The sequence below is a fragment of the Mugil cephalus genome, chromosome 4 (assembly GCF_022458985.1).
Source record: "Mugil cephalus isolate CIBA_MC_2020 chromosome 4, CIBA_Mcephalus_1.1, whole genome shotgun sequence".
In the NCBI taxonomy this organism is placed as follows: Eukaryota; Metazoa; Chordata; class Actinopteri; order Mugiliformes; family Mugilidae; genus Mugil; species Mugil cephalus.
Window position 1 is genome coordinate 13,162,080 of NC_061773.1, and position 16,455 is coordinate 13,178,534.

General features: G+C 44.1%; 2 protein-coding genes across 9 annotated transcripts; both read right to left on the reverse strand.

Annotated features, from left to right (window-relative positions):
• Positions 1–709: 709 nt before the first annotated feature.
• On the reverse strand, positions 710–6,566 carry sh2d5 (SH2 domain containing 5). 6 transcript variants are annotated; one of them, XM_047582650.1, is made up of 10 exons: positions 6,236–6,562; positions 5,753–5,818; positions 5,588–5,668; positions 5,434–5,511; positions 5,173–5,319; positions 4,353–4,553; positions 3,563–3,740; positions 3,063–3,168; positions 2,814–2,973; positions 710–1,624 (listed from the first exon to the last, which is right to left on the reverse strand). In XM_047582650.1, exons 1-10 carry the CDS (start codon positions 6,467–6,469, stop codon positions 1,418–1,420), a joined length of 1,458 nt encoding a protein of 485 aa, XP_047438606.1. In that variant the 5' UTR covers positions 6,470–6,562; the 3' UTR covers positions 710–1,417. The 6 variants fall into 6 exon arrangements, with proteins under 6 accessions (XP_047438606.1, XP_047438607.1, XP_047438609.1 ...); XM_047582651.1 differs by having other exon boundaries at positions 5,434–5,508; positions 6,236–6,561; XM_047582653.1 differs by having other exon boundaries at positions 6,334–6,483.
• Positions 6,567–8,395: 1,829 nt separating this feature from the next.
• Positions 8,396–16,429, reverse strand: hp1bp3 (heterochromatin protein 1, binding protein 3). 3 transcript variants are annotated; one of them, XM_047583782.1, is made up of 13 exons: positions 16,280–16,429; positions 15,764–15,847; positions 15,186–15,360; positions 14,488–14,550; positions 14,222–14,378; positions 13,965–14,108; positions 13,810–13,869; positions 13,061–13,200; positions 12,709–12,799; positions 12,191–12,350; positions 11,083–11,191; positions 10,839–11,003; positions 8,396–9,853 (listed from the first exon to the last, which is right to left on the reverse strand). In XM_047583782.1, the coding sequence occupies exons 2-13, from the start codon at positions 15,828–15,830 to the stop codon at positions 9,337–9,339; spliced, it is 1,848 nt and encodes a 615-aa protein (XP_047439738.1). In that variant the 5' UTR covers positions 15,831–15,847; positions 16,280–16,429; the 3' UTR covers positions 8,396–9,336. The 3 variants fall into 3 exon arrangements, with proteins under 3 accessions (XP_047439738.1, XP_047439737.1, XP_047439739.1); XM_047583781.1 differs by having other exon boundaries at positions 11,083–11,194; XM_047583783.1 differs by lacking the exon at positions 14,488–14,550 and having other exon boundaries at positions 11,083–11,194.
• Between the last annotated feature and the right edge of the window lie 26 nt (positions 16,430–16,455).

Genomic DNA, 16,455 nt, shown 5'->3' on the forward strand with positions numbered 1-16,455 from the left:
TAACTGGAAAAAAAGGCTTCTATTTGCTGGGGAGCATAAAGATTGGACTCTGGAGCAATGGAAGTAGGTTATGAAGTCTGATGAGACCAGATTTACCCTGTTACAGAGTGATGGGGCATCAGGGTAAGAAGAGAGGCAGATTAAGTGATGCCCCATCATATCTAGTGCCCCTACAGGCTGGTACAGTAAGCACTAGGTATGTGCGTCTATTGTACCAACCTGTGGGGGCACTGATATGATCTGGGGGTTGCTGCAGTTGTTCAGGTCTAGGTTCAGCAACATTATTCCCAAAGAAAGAGGTCAGCCGACTACCTAAAGATACTAAATGACCAGGTTATTCCATCAATGGATTTTCTTCCCTGGTGGCATGGGCATATTCCTAGATGGCAATGTGAAAGAGAGGTTCAGCGAGCATCAGACATCATTTTCACACATGGATTGACCACCACAGAGCCCAGACCTTAACCCTATTGAGAATCTTTGGGATGTTCTGGAGAAGGCTTCGCTCAGTGGTCAGACTCTCGCAACATCAACACAAGATCTTGGTGATGCATTGTTGACATCTGTATTCGTATTCTTTCAGATGTATGTGGACCAAAATGATATTTGAAAGTACAGAAAGGCAAGGAGTACAGAAAAGGCTTGATGATTACCAATGATCACTACAATTGATTTGTACCATGATCTACTTAAAAATCCAGACACAAGATTAGAAAAAAGGGCTTTAGTTATAGTCAGTTGTACAATAATCAAACAATCATAACCGTGGATTACTGCACACAAACATTAAGACACAGATTCAGAGCACAGTCTACATTTTTCCTGCTCTAAGTCCTCACACTAGTCATGGTAATACACTGAGATGGCAAGATAAGAGAAGAACTAGGTGTAATTCTGAAACATCACTGCATAAATGTCTAAAACATACAGAGTGATGTGGAAACAACATTAAAATTTAAGAAGAACATCAAAAAGAAAAAAAAAAGAGGAAGTGTGCTTTGCCATCAGGTGCAACAATCGGAGCGATTAGTTCAACTCCACAGAATCTGGTTTTAGTTTCACGCCTAAAAACACTAATAAAACTGTAACTCCTCTAAAGACTTAGAGGCACATATAAATAAATATATTTTTAAAATTATCTTGACCAAAAAAAAAAACAAAAAAAAAAAACAAAAAAACATAAAAGCAGCCAGCGCAAAATATTACATATTTTAGAAATGAGCACTCTCTGATTAATTGACGTATACTATATACATTAAGTGCCAACACTGTTGATAGGTGCTTTACAGTTTGTGAAGCCTCCTGACCACACCAAGTGATTTACAAGTAAATTATTTCAAAATGTGCAACAGATATAATGAGTGACTTATTTGGCATCCTCTTAGGTTGGCAATCGTCACGTTGTAGTGTCCAGAGTTTACACCCATTCCTTTCTGAGGGTACTTTTTGTTTTGGCTTTGTCCGTGCTCTGGTGTATCTTTACAGGCAGCTGTATGCTGGTACTTTCCTCCCACTCATAGCAGTGGTTCACCCGGGCACAGCTCAGTGGAAACGGCAGCTCACACTGGGCTTCTGTGTAGTGTTCAATCAGCTCTGCAAGGGAGCTAAACTCAGACTTGCATTTCTGAAGACAAAAAAGAAAAAAAAGAAAAATCAAGTCACACGTTAAACAGTCAATCATCAGTTCACGTCAAACATCTGAAGGAGTTTAATTATAGCAGTGGAGTTTTAGACGTCGCCTCTGTGCGGTTTGGGGGTTACTGCACAACAAGCCACTATAAATTCTTGAAATATTTTCAAATATTCTTTCACACACCCAATATTTCTGCATGTTTAACTTGCCCAGACGCCACAGGCTGTAAACACAACACTAAATTACAGAGACACCACAAGGGACCATTTAATGTCATTGCACAGCCTATATTTGAAATAAGCTTGATGAATTCAATCTGATACACATAAGAGACCACAACACACACACGTGTGTGTGTATGTATGTATGTACATATATCTATATACACACATATACACATTATTTATACATATATACATATATACAGAGGAAATAACTCTCCATACCAGCAGAGGGCAGCAGTCTGTGGTCAATGCTCGAAAGGGGAAAACGGAGTCGACTTCGTCTAGAATGATTGAACTTGCAAATATATTTGCTCAGATACTTCATATGAGTGTAAGATGCAAAATAATAATAAGAACCTTTTGTGTGTGCCCCATCGACTTTGTCGTCAACTGTGCATGCACTGGTTCGCTAAGCTGAACATCCAGTCAGAGTAAACTCAGACAGGCAGCCGATTCATCACACTGAATCAGCTGAAAACCTGCAGGGCCTCTTTATCCGATTGAGCAACAAGCCCGCAGCCCGACACTTGCTCATGGCTTGGTATGGGCTACCCCTGCAAATGGTGATGACTCACTGCACTTACGGGCATATACATTTTCTCAAATTTCCATGTTCCTCTGCCCCGGGCCTTTATTTGTTACCAGCATTGTTGTCGGCTTTGGCTCTTGGCTTGCACCATAGACTGTGTAAATATGCACAACGTGTCCCCACTCCCTTGCACTGGCCAAACCTATTTTCCTGCGGATACGGGCGGCACCATCTTGCGACTTTGGATCCCTGAGTCTAATCAGTACGCTGCAAGAGTGGAGCCACTGGGAGCCACGTTATCGGCGAGGACCCGACCAGACTCACTGACGTTTTTATGTTTAATTAATATTGCGTGTCAAATAAAATGAAACTCATCCCAATGTCTGAACATGCCTCAACATTATATTTGCCTGAACAAAACAATTACCTCCAGCAGGAATTTTCCTTTACGCGTGTTCACTATGAGGTGGGTGACGGGGCCAGAGGGGAAGCGAATGATGAGAGAGCCACATTTGGGTTTCTTAGGATGTGGACACAGAAGGTATGAACCCAGTACGTCCTCTGCAAGCAGGGAATAGCTGCTCTCACTGTGAAACCATAGAGAAAACAAGACAAGGTATTAACAGCAGGAGCAACCTCTGGATGACTACGTGTGTCAGATATACCGTATACTGACGTTGCGATACCAGCCCAACACCACACCGCTTGAGCCAGTGCTTCTTCTGTTTCGGCCAAGCTTGGAGCCCGGGATCTCCTCACTGGCATCTGGCCTTGTTCCTTTCCTGTTTCGGATGCAAGAAGAGAAATACCAGTGAATTTGTTTATCTTCCAAAAATGGAGCCATTCCAACAGCCATGTTTATGTGGGAACTCATCCAACCTAATATCGACTCGGGGAAGGGGGGAGTAGGGTGACAAAATAAACCCTAAAAACAACAAAGCTCGTGCTGCAACACGTTCAAGGGAAAATCAGAGATACGATATGAAGAGTGGGACATTTTAAGAAAACGTGTCAGAAGCCATGCGAGGCAAGTCCATCACTCATCACCTTGTGAAGTCATCCAGATGACGCAAACACCCAGCTGTGAGTTTCTGCCCTTCACCTAACACTGGAAGGTTTTGCTTTACCTAATCAGTTCTTTGACTCTTGATAGCGCTCTGTGAACACTCGGCCCACCTTGTGACAGTCGCTCCTGAACGTTGCGCTGTTTGAGTGGCGTGAACGTGAAGGAGCGGTAAGCGCCGGAGCGCAGCGCTTTGGTGCGCATGGCTTTCTTGCGCACCAGGGACGGAGAGGAGGTGGGGAAGACTTCATCTTGGCTGCCAATCACGTCGTCGGAAGACTTCTGATGTTTCTGTGGATGGACGGGTAAAGAGAGGTTATCTTAATGGTGGCGTTCACACTGTTGTGGAGGTTTGTTTAGCATCTTTAGTTAAATCCGTAATTTAGGGTGGTCATAGTTAGTCAGGTTACTTTATCATGACGACAACCGAGTAAAACTTAACATCTATTTCTGCAGATTTGTATTTGGTCAAAGTGAAATTTAAATTAAAATTTGGTGTGCAAACATGCACCAAACAGGCATAACAACATGACCACCTTCCTAATATTGTGAGGGTCTCCCTTGGGCCGCCAAAACAGTTGTGCCTCATCAGAGAATGGACGTGGGTTAGGGTTAGAGTTAGGCAACAGGATGTTGTTAGTGGGTGCAGTTGCTTAAGGCTGCATCCTGCTGTGTCGTTGCTATGGGGTGAGGGTGCTTGGTCTGGTCTAGGTGTGTGGCACACGTCTGAGTAACATCCACATAAATGCCTGGTCCAAAAGTTTCCAGTGCTATTTACTTCTCCTGTCAGTGGTTTTAATGTTACGGCCGATGGGTATATAACTTGCTGCTTGAATCTAAATCCCAAAAAGTTGGTGCATTTGTTGGCAGAAGTGAAGAAGACGCATGCGCAAAGGTCCAAACCTTAGTGACTGCCAGCAGCCCTCGAAAAGGAGCTCTTCTAAAGGACACCAGGGCGCTGACGCTGAGGGGGAAGCCGTGGTTAAGCAGGGAGGGGGTGCGTCGAGGCGCTGAGCCCCCAGAGTCTTCCTGGGCCTCCTCTGGGTGCTTTTCCAGATAATACAGCTGGAAACAGCGGCACAGCAGCAGGTTCAGGAACTGGGCCTAAAAAGAAACATGTCATTTAATGTTGAATGTATAATGTGTCTGCAAGGCCTGTAATACAGCTTAAAATGGCCAGTGACCGACACCGTACACATTGGTTGACTAAAAACGACTGAATGTTTTCACGGTAATCAGCACTAATGTGCAAGGCTGGTTTTAATTTATTTAAGATTATGATGTAAAGTGAGACGCCCGATGCGACTGTGTAAATACCAGCAGAGCTCCACTCCGTTTAACCCCACGAGAGGTCGTCCTGGAGATATTTCAAGAATCAGCCATGGAAACAACCATGGGAAAGTGTTTTAGTAAGGTTTTTGGAACATGTTTTTTTTTTAACTTTCGGCCAATCTAATTTTATTCAGAGACAGGCCTAAAAGAAAAGAAAAAAACTAAGAAGATGACACTGGTGTCCTTATTAAACGTATTCATCTCATCTCATTCATTTCAACTGGAACCTCCAGACTTTCCCAACATTTCAAAACGAGTCCCTTAGTTGCGCTCATACCAGACGTGGGACTTAACAGAAATCTTGTTTGCAGATAAAAGAAAACCGGTTTAATGACCTATGGTGCAGATATTTTGTAGTACAACTTGAAGTTGGAGTCTGGCGATTTCTTACCGCTCTGGCGTGCCTTGCTTTAAAGACATGGCAGTAGAGCTGGGTGTCAGTGCTGCCTGGGTTGTGTGAGACGAAGGCAAACTGCGCGTCAGTGGGCCGGGCCGTGGACAGAGAGACTCTACGCAGAGCATGAGCCATGAGAAGAGTCTGGGGACAGATGGAGGACAGAAAAGACACCAAAGTGACCGAACCAGGCTAAATGAAACTCGTCTTTGTCATTAGAGATGGCACCATCACCACCATGAAACCACCATCACTTACAGTCTCATCCTCATCGTACATTTTCACACCTTTAATGGAGAATTTTAGGGAGACCGGCCTCCTCCTCTTGCATGCCTGCTTAAAGACAAACCGGTGCATTAGCTGGTGAAGTTGCCACCACGGTCATGAGAGATTTGAGGATTTGAGGACTCACTTTGAGGGACTTCAGCTGTGTGTGCAGTTGCTTAATCTGGTCATCCAAACAGCGGTCATCAACAGGAAATGAGCCCACATACTTTACCAGTGACCAAGACACACAGGGAGTTTAAAGAAAACACAAACCAAAAGACTAAAACAGAAACAACAAAAAAAAATATACCTCTGCTGATCGAGTCACTTTACCATCTTCTCTGACCGGTGCCTCACCCATGCTGCCTTTGTGTGTCTGTAAAACCAGACAGAACAAAAATATATGACTCACAGCCAGAGTAAAGTTTGGTATACATTAACACGAAGACACCAATCAGTGTCGTGGGTGGGTGTGTGTGTGTGTGTGTGTGTGTGTGTGTGTGTGTGTGTGTGTGTGTGTGTGTGTGTGTGTAGCAGCTATTTTCGCACGCGTCCTGCTTTTTGGTTCATTAAATGCGCCCTAAATGCGTAAAAGTCACCGCGAATAAGCGAGAAGAGAAACATCGAGTTTCCAAAACATGACTATATATCTAAAACATGTATGGCGAAAGTGACGCACAAACACGGGACAGAAAAAAACATTTGATCCGTTTCCGCCCCGTGGAGGACAAACGTAGCACCGGAGCGTCTCGACCTGAGTTAGAGGCTTTGAAATGAAATCTCAGGCACTCACTGTTCGCCTCCCTTCGCCCCGCTCCGCGTCTTCTCTGCACGCCGAAGAAGACACTAAGACACAAGACACACCGAGGTCCTGCTCACCTTCACCTTCACCTTCACCTTCACCTGCTGCTGCTGCTGCTGCTCCTGCTCCTGCTGCTCCGTCGTCCAGGTGTGCAGCTGGCCAGAGGCGGGGCTCTAGGAGAGGAGGAGGGGGAAGAGGAGGAAGAGGAGGAATAGGAGGTGGCATCGGCTTAATTGTGAAAACTTCTCCTCGCGGGACATGAAACTCGGCGGAGGATAACCCACTGCTGGATCCCAGCACACCTCCCCCTGCAGTTGTTTCTGTTCACACACTTTTTTTTCCCCCCACCAGCTCCTCACATTCCTGCTCTTTGCGCAATATCTCCAGGGTCACACCCAGCGGTGGCTTTTCACAACAACAGCGTAAAAAAAAAAAAAAAAGGAATCAAAACACCATCCCGTCAAAATCTGCTGGAGTAAGTTTAGTGGTTTAGTTACATGTCACTTTTTTTAGAGCGACGATCCTTTTCTGACAGTTTCAGAGAATTTGCCTACTTCAGACTAAATCAATGAAGAGGCAAAAGCGAGATAAATCTGGTGGACCGCGAGGTGATTAATATTATAGGAAAGAAACTGAAACACGCAAATGATCCACTTCTTTCCCCTTTCATATGTTTCAGCATGGAAATACTTCACTTGTCACATTTATATCAAGATGCAGTTATTAAAAAAGCATACGCAGATGATTTAATGATTCTAAATGAATTGGTTGATTGTAAAAGACCAACTCAGGGGGTTAAAGTCGAGCCACACAAGCAATGATCCATGTACATATTCATACATAACAAGTGAGATTGCTATGCTATTTAAATTATTATTATCTTTTTTTGTTGTTGTTAACAGCGACATGTTTCGTGTCTTTTGCACACACTGCCGAAGTGTGCCCTATATTCTGGCTCTACTCAGTCATTAATCCGTTTTACGTACTCATATTATTAGTTATATTTAATCTGTGTTCTCAATAACATTGTGAAATTTCATGATCGTTAAGGTGGAGGCTTCAAATAAGCCCACGTGGGTTTTATGCACCTCCCTTCGCTGCTGGTTATGTTGCCATCTTTTTTTTTTTCTCTCATATTTAAATTGTGCAAAATAAAAGGGAATGAATTAATAAATCACAAGGTTCAGGAACTACTGAATTAATTCATAACAGTACATTGTATTTATAATATATTCTAAAACAAGATCTTGATCTACCTACTCACCACTCCCTACTACTACCACTGCCTCTGTCTTCACATGACCTCATTGTCATTTCATTCAGCTAATTGAAATCCCATTACCACTAGAATAACTGATGTCTTTGTAAAAATAGAAGCACTCTGCTTTGAATGCACACAATACCTGATATCGGTGGATACTGCAGCAGTAATGTGGTTAATTAAATCTGAGATACACTTATCTGATCATACAATGGCCTTTCTTTGACTTATTGCATTTAACGTAATATTACTGTATTGGCAATAAGCCTGTGTTGAAAATATATCAGTTGCATTAAGAAGGCTGCTGCATTTCAAGCAGTCAAGTTATGGAATATGTATAAGTGTTATAACTACCCTCAGTCTCCCCTAAGTTGTAACTGAAAGCTTCAGCTATGACTGTTCATTTAATGATACAAGCAAAATTTAAATTTAGACATAATATCTAAGTTTAAGGGAATCCTGCCTACAATACAGCTGCTAAAATGATTGTCATGTCCGTGTCCCTTTCATGATTCAAAGTTAATGATTTACTTACGAACACTGAAAATTAAAACACCAAAACAGACTTCTGTGCAGATTCCGGTTGTCAAACTTGACTATGATGATACGTTTTCTAATTCCAGACATTCACATCCCCTCGTTCATCGCGTTTGAAGCGCGCTGGTGCAGTTTTCTGTCTGCAGTTCACTAAGTTAACAAACGATACCGTGTCTGGATCACCTAAAATCAACATCTAATTGTCCTGTGGTGAATCAATGTGTGTTTCCTTAATTAAAGACTAAAAATAGTTGCACGTCCTAAAATCTGAGAAATGTGTGCAATATTTTCAACGTTTTCCCTCTATGTTAAATTTGATTAAAAAAATAAATAAATAAAATAAAATACAGGAGTTTACAAATATAGCCATTTTATTAATGACTTGGAAAAAAAGCTTAACAACACAAGGTATACATGCATGCAGGGTATGTATGAGCTATTATCCTCCTTTTTCTTATTCACAACACGTACTTCTTACAGTTTGGTACTGGATTACAGCTGTGGAGCGGTTAAATCAATCTGTGTATACACACACTTATGAAAAGACAGCTTTTCTGACTGTGACTTTAATACTAACATAGTGACTCGTCCTCTGTTAAGTCCTCATCTTGACACCTGCAGGGCTAATCACTACCAAGGGTAGTTATTTATTATTATTGTTATTATTATTATAAATAAATTTAAATTAGTTTCAATAATCACTAATAAAGTATAAAGGATAAATATGACTTTGAATTCGGGTGCAGTGTTGCATTGCCAAAATGCTGTAGTTTTATCCTGGGATATGGGACAACAGTCTTTAAGCCTGTGTTTTAGTAACTAATGTTTTCAACTCACATTTTAAGCTACAAACGGACATTCACTTCACTCCTCTCGAACACCAATATCTCACTTCACTTGAGATTAGGAATGTGTGCTGCCAGCACCTACAGAGGGGATGAGGAACCATTAAAAACAGAAGTCACTACATGGCTCTAGTTACAGTATGTTTGATCTGGCTATGATTTCCAGAGCTGCTGGCAGCTTTTAACAGCAACACTAACCGAGCTTCTCTATGCATGGTGATTAAAAAAAAACAAAAAAAAAAACAGAGAAACTCTCAAAGTACAGTTAACTTAACGGTTGGATAACGTACTTATTCTACAAGAGAAACGGAAAAAAAAAAACAAAAAAAAAAACCTATCGCCCCGTCAAAAAGGGAGAAAACAATGATAAAAAGAGAGAGAGCTCTAGAACAAAGTGGCAGACTGCTGCTTGTTCACAGCAGACCAGTTTGTGGAAGGTGCTCCTGTGTTCAGCGTCTCCCTCTCTTGGACTTTCGGCCGACTGGGTTCCTGCTCTTCGCCCCTTTTTTGACTTCGGCGGAGGACTCCTCCGACTCGGGCTGTCTGGACCCACCTTTGGTCGCCTGCCTTTTAACCGCAGGTCCCTCGGGGGACGACTCTTCAGACTTGGATCGCTTGGACCCGCCCCGCGTCGTCTCCTTGGTCACTTCGGCCTCCTCGGGTGACGAATCTGTGGACAGAGGTCGCCTGGACCCCCGTTTGTTTAGCTTTTTAACAGCTGGTGTTTTGGGCTTTTTTGCAGGAGCGCCTCTCTTGACGGGCGAGGCTTTAGTTGGTGACGTGGACTCCTTCTTGGAGACTGGCGTTTTCCTTCCCGCTCTCTTGGCTGGAGACGACGCTGCTTTCTTGACTGGAGACTTCTTTGGGAGTGCACGTCCTCTGCCTTTAGCTTTTGACTGACTTGCACTCCGCGACTTCTTGGATGGAGGAGGACGACGAACCTTGGGTGGTGGCCTCTTTAATTTCCTAAAAGCAATTTGGACAGACAGCAATTACACATGTAGAAGGGGAATACTTATAATTACATGCAGATGAGAGGGTGTCATCAACAGATTTAGAAAGCGGCAAGCGTCCTCAGAGGCTGCACTGCCTCCTGCCAGCAAGATCATCTGTACCCCTCACCCACAAACCCATCAGCATTGCTGGTGACACCACCTCCCTCACACTCCTGCCTTCAGGGGTAACGTACCAGACTTCGCAAGACTGTCAGGAAGCTGAACTCTGCCCACTATCGCCCCCCTCTGCCCCTGCACGGTAACACACCCATTTACACAAGGACTCTACCTCAGCTGTTTTTGCACAAAAACTCACTCACCGTTACACCACAGTCCAATCTGTCCTGCATCATTTGCATTACCGTCTGTGTATGTCTCAGCAAGCTGCTGCCATAATGCACTACCGCCACTGTTGTATGTGGGTTGTTTAATTTATATCGCTTGTTTTAAGGTGTGAGAAAAATCTTTGAATCTTGAATCTATAAGTTTGACTATTGTCAAGGACATTAAAGGACCAGTGTGTAGGATTTAATGCCACCTAGTGGTGAGGAGGCAGGTTGCAACAAAGTGAACTTCTTTCAAAGTATGAGAAAACAACACACAACAACAAAGTTCCTCTTGTGTTGAGGAAAAGTGCCCAACTTGAAGTAGGAACCAAGAAGACACCCACAACAGAGGTCTAAGAACTAAGATGGAGAAGTTCCTACAGTGCGGGCACAACAGAAACGGTACTTCCTCCGAATCAAAGAACTATAAAAGTTTGGTCAAAAAGCACATTTCTGTGTGTAGTTTCCATGGTTTCTTTTTTAAATGTTTTGTGAGTGTGTTTCTATTTTGTATAATCACTTCCACTGATAATTGTTCCTGGTTGGCTGGCGTCGTTATGAAGGATTTTAAACAACATTCTGGCTGGAAAACACACTAACTAAAGATCAAATAGGAACCTTTACACATACCTGTTACGGGAGGGAGCTTCATCCTCAGACTCGGACTCTTCCTCTTCTTCAGACTCGTCTTCGTCTTCCTCGTCCATAGAGTCAGACGCCTTCCTGCGCTTGGTTGCAGGTGCAGCTTTTACCTTCGCTAGCTCTTTAAATTTGTCTGGGTACAAAACAGTTGGACTGGAGAGAACAAAGAAAAATGTCAAGACATTTAAAGACATTCCTGAAATTCCTGCTTTCAAACCTGTGGCTGAAATACCTTGGGTAGAAGGGGAACGAGAGCTGGTAGGTGCCTGTGAAGCCGTGACCAGTGATCTGCTCCATCCAACCGAGTACTTTACATTTGGTCAGGGTCCTCCTCAGGTTAGCTACTGAAATAAAGTGACAGCACTTTACCCAAAACTCACTGTACATTGCTCTTAACGTTTATGCTGCAAAAACAATATCACAAAACAAGTCCTTAAAGTGACTTTAAGGACTTGTTCTGTCAAAGCCAACAAACTCCAATGACAAAAATAGTAATTTAACAGAAGTTGATCTAACCACGTGTAATTTAACATGCTAAATCAGATCCAAGCTAGAAAACTGTCCAAACGTGCTTTTAAGTAAAAGTTATTTCCTGTTTTTGTCATTTGAGCCTTGTGGCTTTATTTAGAGAATAGATTGATATAATCTTTCATTTTATGCAGGAAAAGGTTATCTGACAGCACAGTAACACAATCAGATTATTGCAAATATATTTACACACAGGCAGATTTTATCAGGGTCTTGTTTTAGGAGCTTTCCCAAAACACTTCATCACTTAGCTTCTGTGCAGGTACTTTTACTAATACACCAAGTGTGATAAAGAGCTTCATACAACCCCACTTCAAAGAAAGCAGAGCATCCCTTTAAGGCCTAGAAAGTGCTTGCTTCTTTCTTTTCCATCAGCGTAAAGACTAGTCTCATACCTTAATGGGATTCTCATATTTGTAGCCCTATCAGTAACCTCCAACAGGAATTCAAACAAGCTAGAGGCTGATCAGAATCCAGCGTTCACCGAAGCCCGACAGAGTGGTCTGCATGTTTCTAAACCCAACTGGCAGCAGTAAATCACTGTAGCTTTTAGAAGAGGAGCTCGTCACTGGTGACTGATCGCCTTGTTGTCAGCACATCTGTGATCGACAGAGCGCTACTTCCTCGTTGTAAGTATCGGATGATCACAGAAGTCACAGAAACGCCGACAGTGAGCAGTAGTACAGCACAGTACTTTTTAAACTGGCACTTGAACTAAAATGTAAACTGATCAGAATGATTATGAATGGTGGTGCGTTCGCTGTCACACATGCTGACGTGAAGGTGGTGTCTGAAGCTGTGTGATGACTCACCTAAATGGTACTTCTTTCTGTCTTGGTTAGCGTCTAGTAGGTATTTGCGCAGGATGGTGGTGCTGCAGGTTTTGGGTTCGTTCATGGCTGTGATGGCGGCTGCGATGGCGTCCTCCAAGGGGCCGCCCTTCAGCAGGACCTTGTTGCCGGTTCGCTTCAGCTGTGACGGTTGGACGGAAACATGTCAGGATACATTGTTGGGAGCGCTTTAATGGACGATCAGGCAGCCTGTCTGGACCTCTTATTTAAATAACATAATATATTATATAATATTTATATGTGGGTCTCCTTATGCTGCTGGCTGATGTAAATGTAAACATTAATACTTCGAGCTGCTACATGACTACCTGAGAGACAGACATGGATTCAAAAAGAGACTATCTAGAAAACTGCAGAGTTAATGATCAGCATGAGTCAGTTTAGTTCCCATCTACAGCATCTCCAACATCTCCAACAGGATTTGCTCCTTTTGGGAAGAAAAATAAATTTTTAAACTGTTATTTTACAGTTCGGATTACCTGGAAAGTCCCTCTGGCTCCTTTCCCAGTGATTTGTTCCAGCTGTCCTTTCTCCACTGCCTTCAGCAGGGCTGTCTTCAGGACATCTGGCCTAAGACCAAAGCAGAATAAAAGAATCATTAGTATCACCCGCAGGTTTATTTTAGTGAGCACACTCCATTCTTGTTGTGTACGCAGTGCTAGAAACACTGATTTATAGAATATTAGCTGATTCCAGTTAAATTGAGGTTTGATCTTTTACAAAGAAAACATTAAACATCAGTCCAATATCTAAACCTTAGGAGGCCGTGACTGGGGTGGTTATTCTTTGCAGCCACGGTCGCCTGCAGACTTGAGAGTTAACACTCGGTACCTGTTTTCGATGTCGAGGCTGGGGAAGTGCTGCTCCAGATATTTCTTGATCAGGTTGTACGAGGCCTCTTTGGGCTCACAGAGCCGAGTGATGATGAGAGGAAGAGCATCTCCCAGAGACTCCTGCTTCTGAGCAGCTTTCTGAAACACCGTTTACAGACGTGACCATCGCAGCCAAACACACTCCAGTCTCACAGGAAACAGACTTCATCTTCAAAACACGCATATCTGACATGAGATATGTTGTGCTGTCAGCTCCTGCTGAATCTGGTCCAGTGTAACCTTAGTACTGATGTACCAGCTTAAATGTTATAAAAAAAAAAAATGTCTCAGTGAAGAGACAACACAGTCTCAAGAGAACTAAAGCACTACTCATGGTCTGGGTATCGCTACCAATTTCCTTAATAGATTTGATTAATTTACAGATTTTTCTAAACAATTTTACTTCAAACGAAAACTAATGCCGTCACTGGTTTAAGAGACTTGTGGTATTTAAGACGACCAACAACACAAGGATTTATATTCATCGTTATCAGATGTTTCCAATGAAGCAATTCAAATTATTTACCCATTTATAAATACGAGCCTGCAGCTTAGTTTAGCTGAGCACAGAGACTGGAAACACTGTTAGCAATAGCTCCATTACAAAGCCCTACCACATCTAATCGACATGTCTTACATCTGGTATGGAATCAACTGTTTGCTGTTGCCCGGCAACCAATGAGACTCCGGGAAGTTACAGGGACATACCTTAGTGAGGGGAGTCTGCTTGCCAATGCTGAAGGTCCCCGTGAGGCCTTTACCCTTCAGCTGAGCCCAGAGACAGAAGATAAACAGGAGTGAGCAGAGCGGACGCATTCACCAGAACAGCGATTAGTCCGTGAATTAACACAACACCGACTCACCTGTTTGATGGTGCCCTTCTCCAGATGTTTCTTCATCGCTTTCTTGATGAGAAACTTCTTCCTGTCGAGGTCCATCCCCGGGTATTTTTGCACTATATATTTTAGGACAGACTTGTACGAGACCCCAGACCTGTCATTACACGACTGCAGAAAGAGAGACAGACACGACGTTAAAAACGGGCTAAATAAAAACAAAACCGACACGCCACTACGATGATGACGATGACGACGGAAGGCTCCACGACGTCTGCACGCACCGTGAACGCTTCGATGAGGATGTGGTCCACTTTGTTCAGAGTGCCCGCAAAGTTTGTGACGGGAACCTTTTTGCTCCCTGTGATGCTCGCCCACGCGGGGATCGTCCGCTTCACCTTCTTGGCTTTAGACTTCTCATACTTGTAGCCATCCTTCAACCTGTCGCCAGAAAAGGAGCGAGACACATGTTCAGTGAAGCGGGCAGACCGAGTCGGGAGCGATATTTCACTGTGATCGTTGCCACCCTTTATCTATATCGAATCCTCACCTTAGCAGGAGAACATAGCAGTGTGTTGCGCACTGTCCAGCCGCGCAGTCCTTGCATTTGTCACTTTGTCCATTTGTCACCGATGGGAAAGACAAAATTAAGTTTCAGAACATCTGTCTTAACGACCACCATGGCGCTTTGACTCTCGCTGAATTGAAATGCAAGTGATCTATGTACAGAGAGGTGAACGTTTGCTCTGTAGTGGCCTGGGAGAAGATAAGGAGGAGGACCAAAAAAGTTAAATCACTTTAATTTAACTGCGTGGCTTGTCACTAGATTTTCTGCTTTGTTAACCATCTACGGTTAAACTGAGTTTTACTTTTTGCCGAGAAGCCTCGCAGACCAGATTTTCGCTGAGAGCCGCTGCTACTTTTGTGGTGTTTTTAAAAAAAACGCCGACCGAGGCGTCAACCAATCGTCGCTGTTTCCGACGCCAGCGTCCTCTCCTCCTGGTCTCCTCCGCATGTGCATGGGGACGGGGACGGGTACATCTGTCTGCTAACACTATGGTAGAGGAGGATGAATGTGGCGGTGACAGAAATGCAACGCTGTCCCCCTCCCTCTGTGAGAGGAGCAGCCTGCTGTTATCCAGCAGAGGTAAGGACCATAGAAACAGATAAAAAGTGCTATCAGAGTGAAATATCGCAGCGTTTACACTTGCGGACTCCCTCCCTCTCACTCTCTGTGGTTGAACTCACTCTTTCTTCTCGGCTGCTTCTCCCTCCTTCTCCGCCGCCGAGACTTCGTCGGCCTTCTCCCCGTTCTCCGTGGGCTCCGCCGTCTCGCCGGTCGTCTCGTCCCCGGCCGGGGCGGCTGAGGAGGCGGCCGGCTCTTCGTCGGCGGAGGGCGACTCCTCTGAGGACGCTTCAGGCTCTGAGAAGCCATTGAAAGAAAATGAAGGTGCATAATACACTTAATATATTGTTATGCGTGGTATTTTTTGTCTTTATTTACTGTTGACAGTGCAAAGCGGTTGTTCTTAGACATGTTTAGTAGCCATGGACCTAAAGCTGAAACTCATAGTGTAGGTTAAAATAATAATAATAATAATAAAAAAAAGACATGAGAAGATGTTAATTACTTAGATGCACAACTCTAACACTTCTAACACGGTGGCCTGGGGGGGGGTTAACAGTGCAGTGTACATGTCCTGTGTGTTTTGAGGGAAAAGTGAAAACTCTGTGCGTGTTAAAAACCTAGTGAATGGAACCAGTGATGATGGTGATGGTGCGTTCAAGGGTCTCCGGTTCAGCTGACGGGACGACCCCGGCCTCACCTTTCTCTGCTGCAGCGGAGGGGGCCTTCTCCTGGGTCGGAGTCGCTGCTGCTCGGCGAATCGGCATCACACGGGGATTTTTACCTGGACACCAGGAGAAGTGGTTAGCACGGAGCCGCGTCCCGGGCCCGTAATGAGACGCGTTATGTGCGCGGCTGGAAGAGGCGCTGCTGCCAAACCCACTTCATTCATTGAGGCCCATTATTATCCCCAAACAGCAGGAAAAGGCGCAGCTCGCGTTTCAGCGCAGTCCGCTTAACCTCCAACCCCTGCGCACACATTTCTACCATGCTCGCACGAGCCAGAGGACGAAGTGCAGGAAAATTTTCTGCAATTTCGCCATTTTGTCTGTTGGTTTACACACAGTAATGGCGTCGCACAAGGCAGACAAAATTCATTTCAGCTGCATGGAGCAAATATAAAACGCTGGACAACCGCTGTTATTTTGTTTCCAGCATCGCGTCCGTGCATCTGCGTGTTTAGCGGACAGTTCACGGACCCGCGAGTCGCACTTACCTCTGAGTTGACGGGAAACAGTCAAATATTTTTGGGGAAAATTTCTGCACGATCCTTTATTTCGATTTCTCTGTTTACGAGCCCCGCCCCGTTTGGACCGTTGGATACGTGCTGCGTCACACGGACACGTCACAAGGGTTCCCACCGTCACCCCCCCACCCCAGGCCCCCTTTTAT